This window comes from Choristoneura fumiferana, chromosome 3 (genome assembly GCF_025370935.1).
Source record: "Choristoneura fumiferana chromosome 3, NRCan_CFum_1, whole genome shotgun sequence".
NCBI lineage: Eukaryota > Metazoa > Arthropoda > Insecta > Lepidoptera > Tortricidae > Choristoneura > Choristoneura fumiferana.
This window is the reverse complement of record NC_133474.1, coordinates 799,379-803,947: the sequence shown is the minus strand read 5'-3', so window position 1 is coordinate 803,947 and position 4,569 is coordinate 799,379. Positions and strand designations below refer to the sequence as shown.

General features: G+C 37.9%; 1 protein-coding gene across 1 annotated transcript; it reads right to left on the bottom strand.

Moving 5' to 3' along the window:
* Window positions 1-222: 222 nt before the first annotated feature.
* On the bottom strand, window positions 223-3,670 carry LOC141426161 (uncharacterized). Its single transcript, XM_074085020.1, has 3 exons — window positions 3,541-3,670; window positions 2,252-2,334; window positions 223-537 (listed from the first exon to the last, which is right to left on the bottom strand). The coding sequence occupies exons 1-3, from the start codon at window positions 3,653-3,655 to the stop codon at window positions 358-360; spliced, it is 378 nt and encodes a 125-aa protein (XP_073941121.1). The 5' UTR covers window positions 3,656-3,670; the 3' UTR covers window positions 223-357.
* Window positions 3,671-4,569: the final 899 nt, after the last annotated feature.

Below are 4,569 nucleotides of genomic sequence, written 5' to 3'. Positions count from 1 at the left end.
GAGACCAGTTGTCGGTAGGCCTCCAACAAGATGGAGGGACGACCTGGTTAAGATCGCGGAATCGCGTTGGATGCGGAAAGCACAAGACTGGTCTGAGTGGAGAGCCTTGGGGGAGGCCTATGTCCAGCAGTGGACGTCTTTTGGCTGACATGATGATGATGATGATGAAATAATTACCTAAGTTCAGGTTTAAAACTGAATGAAAATTCGGACACAGCAATGTAATAAATGATCGAATCTTTAATAATCAATAAACGAATGTGGATACGGGTAACATAAATATTGTAACTTCTTTTTCACAAAACATTTTTTGTATAACCAAAAATACCTATTGCTTGTTAAACTGACATATTGCTTTTAAAGCAATCTACGTCGGCAGTACTGCACAATATACACGGCAGCGCGATCGTCAAGCGCGTTGGTGCGATGCACTGTGAGTGGTGTTAATGCTGGACCCAAGGTGATGTCAGGTGCTGTGATGTGATCACACACAGTTGCCTCTTCGCCAACTAGTAAACGAGAGCGAGCAGCGCAGTACTGTAACGCAAACAAAGTCGAATTAATATTACCTACCCATCAAAAACATTATACTAAAAGTACCTAAAGGCTGACTAGAATTATAAAAAACTTCGCCATATTGCGGAAAACCAATAGAACTAATTTCCTTGCACTGGTAACACTAAATTCAAATGTCATCTGTCTATAGATGTCAAAGTTTAACGTTGTTTGCGCGTGGTATTTTAAAGTGTAAATTTGTGTTTCTGTGCCTGCCGATGCCGATACTTATCCATAGCCTTGGAAGGAAAATAATTCACAATGTATAAAAGTATTTTTTATAGAAAAAATTCGAGGGACTAGAAAATATTCCTTTAAATAACATCACGGACACCGTTGTCAATATGACTGGTAGGTATCGTATAGTAAGTGTAAAGAATGTTGTAATATAAAACGTAGAAGTGCTGCCCTCGCGCCAGGTTTTTTATATTCCTGGTCAGCCTTTAACAACGCTGCCTTAGTTAGATAGTGACACAATCTAAAGAAAAAGGGCTTTAAAATTGTACTTTGATTAAATACACATATTAAAAAGTAATGATTACCCCCTTATTCATAAAACTTAACAAGCCTATGTTAACTAACAAATGCTTTGTCCCTTTCTAACAAATACAAATGTCGAAGTGACAGATAAGGACAACGAATTTTAGCGGCATTTTAACTAAAATAGATTTGATTGTCGTTTATGAATAGGGGGATAGAATTTTGAGTTGTGTCACCGTCAACCCAAAGCAGTACAGTAGGTACCTATTTAATTTTAGAATGTCACAACTAGTCCTAACACTGTGAAAAAGATTTGAAATGTTACAAAGTCGGTTATTATTTATTAGTCAGTATGTACCTGAGGGTGGCCATAGAGCACAATTCTCACAAGCTTGCTTTTTTAAAACGGTGGAGGAACACATTTTATGGTTTTCAAACAAAGAGTAACTAAGCCCCACATTACCAACTGGATTAGAATTGATGCTCCATCATTAGCTATCCGTAGGAACATCTGACTTAAAACTTTATCATAAATTGTTTTATTTTTTTATATTGAACGTATCTATACTATAATATACATAATGGCTAACCAGACAAGTCAAAAATAAATTATCATGGGACATTATTGACACCAATTGACCTAGTCCCAAACATAGCAAATCTTGTATGTATACTGTGATTACGCAACAGATAAACATATTTATATAGATAAATACTTAAATACGTATTAAACATCCAAGACCCGAGAACAAACATTCGTAATTACATATCTATGGTATTATTCATATAAATATATGCTCCGGCCGGAATCGTAGTCAACTTCTCTTACCACTTGGTTATCTGGTCGTCAATGTGAAATGGAAATGTAAGTTTTTTTTTAAAATGTTGCAAACAAAAAGTATTAAATTATTTCACTAAGTGCATAGTCTATGCAATGAAAAGTGGTAGTAATCCACTATGGATTACTGTGGACAAAGGGTTGGTCTTGCTCATGTCTCCGGAACCTCCGGAATAAATTTTTATAGTTGCAAACCTCACAAAAAAACATTTCATATGATGACATACAATAGATATGATCTGGTCCTATGATGGATATGATGATGATGTCCAACCAGTCGACTTCCTATAGCTAATATGATGATGATGATGTCCAACCAGTGGACGTCCTACGGCTGATACGATGATGATGACATACAAGAGGTATTGGTAAACTTACATCAGGTATCTTAATCAATGCATCCAGTTGATTAATGTCCACATACATTACTGGTAACTCTATCCGTTCATCGGTTCTATCTCCTGAAAAAATGAATGCAACATGTAATAATGTTACAAGCCAGGGGTCATTGGATAGATAATAGCCAATAGCGTTAAACTAATTTTATTATACAATAAGTTTTTTGTTAAAAAAAAAACATTTTTAATTCAATATTTTTTTGCTGTTTTTTTTATTTTTTTTTATTCGACTGGATGGCAAACGAGCGAGTGGGTCTCCTGATGGTATGAACTATGGATGGATGGATAATGGATGGTATAAACATCTGTAACACCAGGGGTATAGAAGCCAACCTAGAAGCCTAAGATGGAATACCTCAAGTGCCAGTAATTTCACCGGCTGTCTTACTCTTCACGGCAGGATTAGCGAGCAAGATGGTGGTAGCAATCCGGGCGGACCTTGCACAAGGTCCAATTGCAAATTTTGCAATTGTAAATTAACCTTAGCTATTTTTTGTTTTGTTTATTGTTATATACGACGATATCTCTTGTCCGGGTGAGCGGTTAGTTCCAATGGAGTGCCGAAAAAAGTTTCTCGATGAGGGCTACGGCATAGATGTCGCTAGCGTCACTGCTTAAGTGACTAAGTAAGAAACAAACAAGCTGAGATATGAGGTGCATAGGGGAAATTCGTGTCGGTACCGTTGACCATCAGTGGTGTAGCGGTATAGCACGCGGTACGGATTACCGAGGACCTGGGTTCGATTCCCAGTGATGGTCTTATTTTTCTGTTTTTTCTGTGCATCTTTATTTCAGTTTGTATTTTCAATTTAGGTTTTACGGGATGACCGTAAAAGTAAAAATTTGGAATTGAAATAAAAAATACAAAAAGATTCCAAAAAACCAATCTTAATAAATTGCTTAGCAACTATGTTAAAGTAATTTAAATTCAATCTGTCAAATACTCCGGTGGTCAACTGTGGTCTTTATCATCAGTTCCACTTTACCAAATAAGGATTTTCAAGAGAAAATGCACGAGGTACCTACTACTAAATATATCCAAATTAATATGTGTCCCTAAAATATTTGAAGAGTTTCCTTGATTTCCTTAGGATCCAATCATCAGATCCTGATTTGGTGCTTATGGGACCTAATTGGAGGTATTCCTATAGAACGAAAAAAATAATTTCAAATCGATTCATTAATGACTGAGTTCTGAGGTAACAAATATAAAAAAATACAACCGAATTGATAACCTCCTCCTTTTTTGAAGTCGACTAAAATGCTTACCGATGAATACAGTAGCACAACCGGAGCCATAGGCCACGCCCAGGAGCGCAGTGCAGGCGAGAGCGAAGAGTGAGATGGCAGGAGACATGGCGGCTTCGTTGAGTGGCGACGACATGCGCACACGCACTATATAGGGCGACGATTTCCCTCTAATGAGGAAGCGGCACTAATCTTCTAACCAACCATTAACTTAAATAATCTATAATTCGATTGATGTAAATAGTTCTCATTTTATTTGGTTCTTAGTTATCCTTGAATTTTGTTAAGGCGTAAAAGGTTTTCGAATTCGAACCTAAATTATCTTGTTACCTACTGCTACGGGGTTCATGAGGCATATCATGAAATGGCGGCATTTCACGATATGCCTAGGAATTTCGTGATCCGGCGGATTTTACGATCGGCCGCCGACATATCCACCGTCCCGGTTGAAATGAAAAAGCACAAAAATTCAATCTACTATAAAGACACCGATGTCATGTCAGAGTTGTTGAGATGTCAGTGTCAGAGTTGACGAGTATTGGAACAATAACAGCAACAACACAAGTACCTAGTTTGTGTAACTGTTTCATAATGAGTGAGAGAAAAACCATTTATGTACGCATATACGATACACAAAAATTCATTAAAAGGAAAATAAGTTTTTGGTAAAAATTTCATTTTTAATACAAGCTTTTTTTTGCTTAATGTACTTTTTGTTGACTGTACTTGTATTGTCACCCAAACTACATTCGCATACAAAGTTCATCATGATCATCTCATCATCGGCCTTCTTTTAGTCCACTGCTGGACATAGGCCTCTCCAGTTGCACGCCACTGAGCACGATCCTCGGCCACTCACATCCAGTTCTTGCCAGCTAACCTGCGAAGATCATCGCTCCACCTAGTCTGAGGGCGTCCTACGCCACGCTTGCTGATTTGCGGTCTCCACTCAAGAACTCGTTTGCCGCAGCGGTTATCAGTTCTTCGACTGATATGGCCGGCCCACTGCCACTTCAGTTTGCTTATCCGGTGAGCTATGTCGATGACTTT

What these genes read in the sequence shown, in the direction of transcription:
- LOC141426161 (XM_074085020.1), bottom strand. Translation starts at nt 3,655, where the DNA reads ATGTCGTCGCCACTCAACGAAGCCGCCATGTCTCCTGCCATCTCACTC. An exon ending in TTGTGCTACTGTATTCATCG is followed by an intron (nt 2,335 to 3,540) that starts GTAAGCATTTTA and finishes TCATTTTTTCAG; the next exon opens with GAGATAGAACCGATGAACGG. An exon ending in CATTGATTAAGATACCTGAT is followed by an intron (nt 538 to 2,251) that starts GTAAGTTTACCA and finishes TTTGCGTTACAG; the next exon opens with TACTGCGCTGCTCGCTCTCG.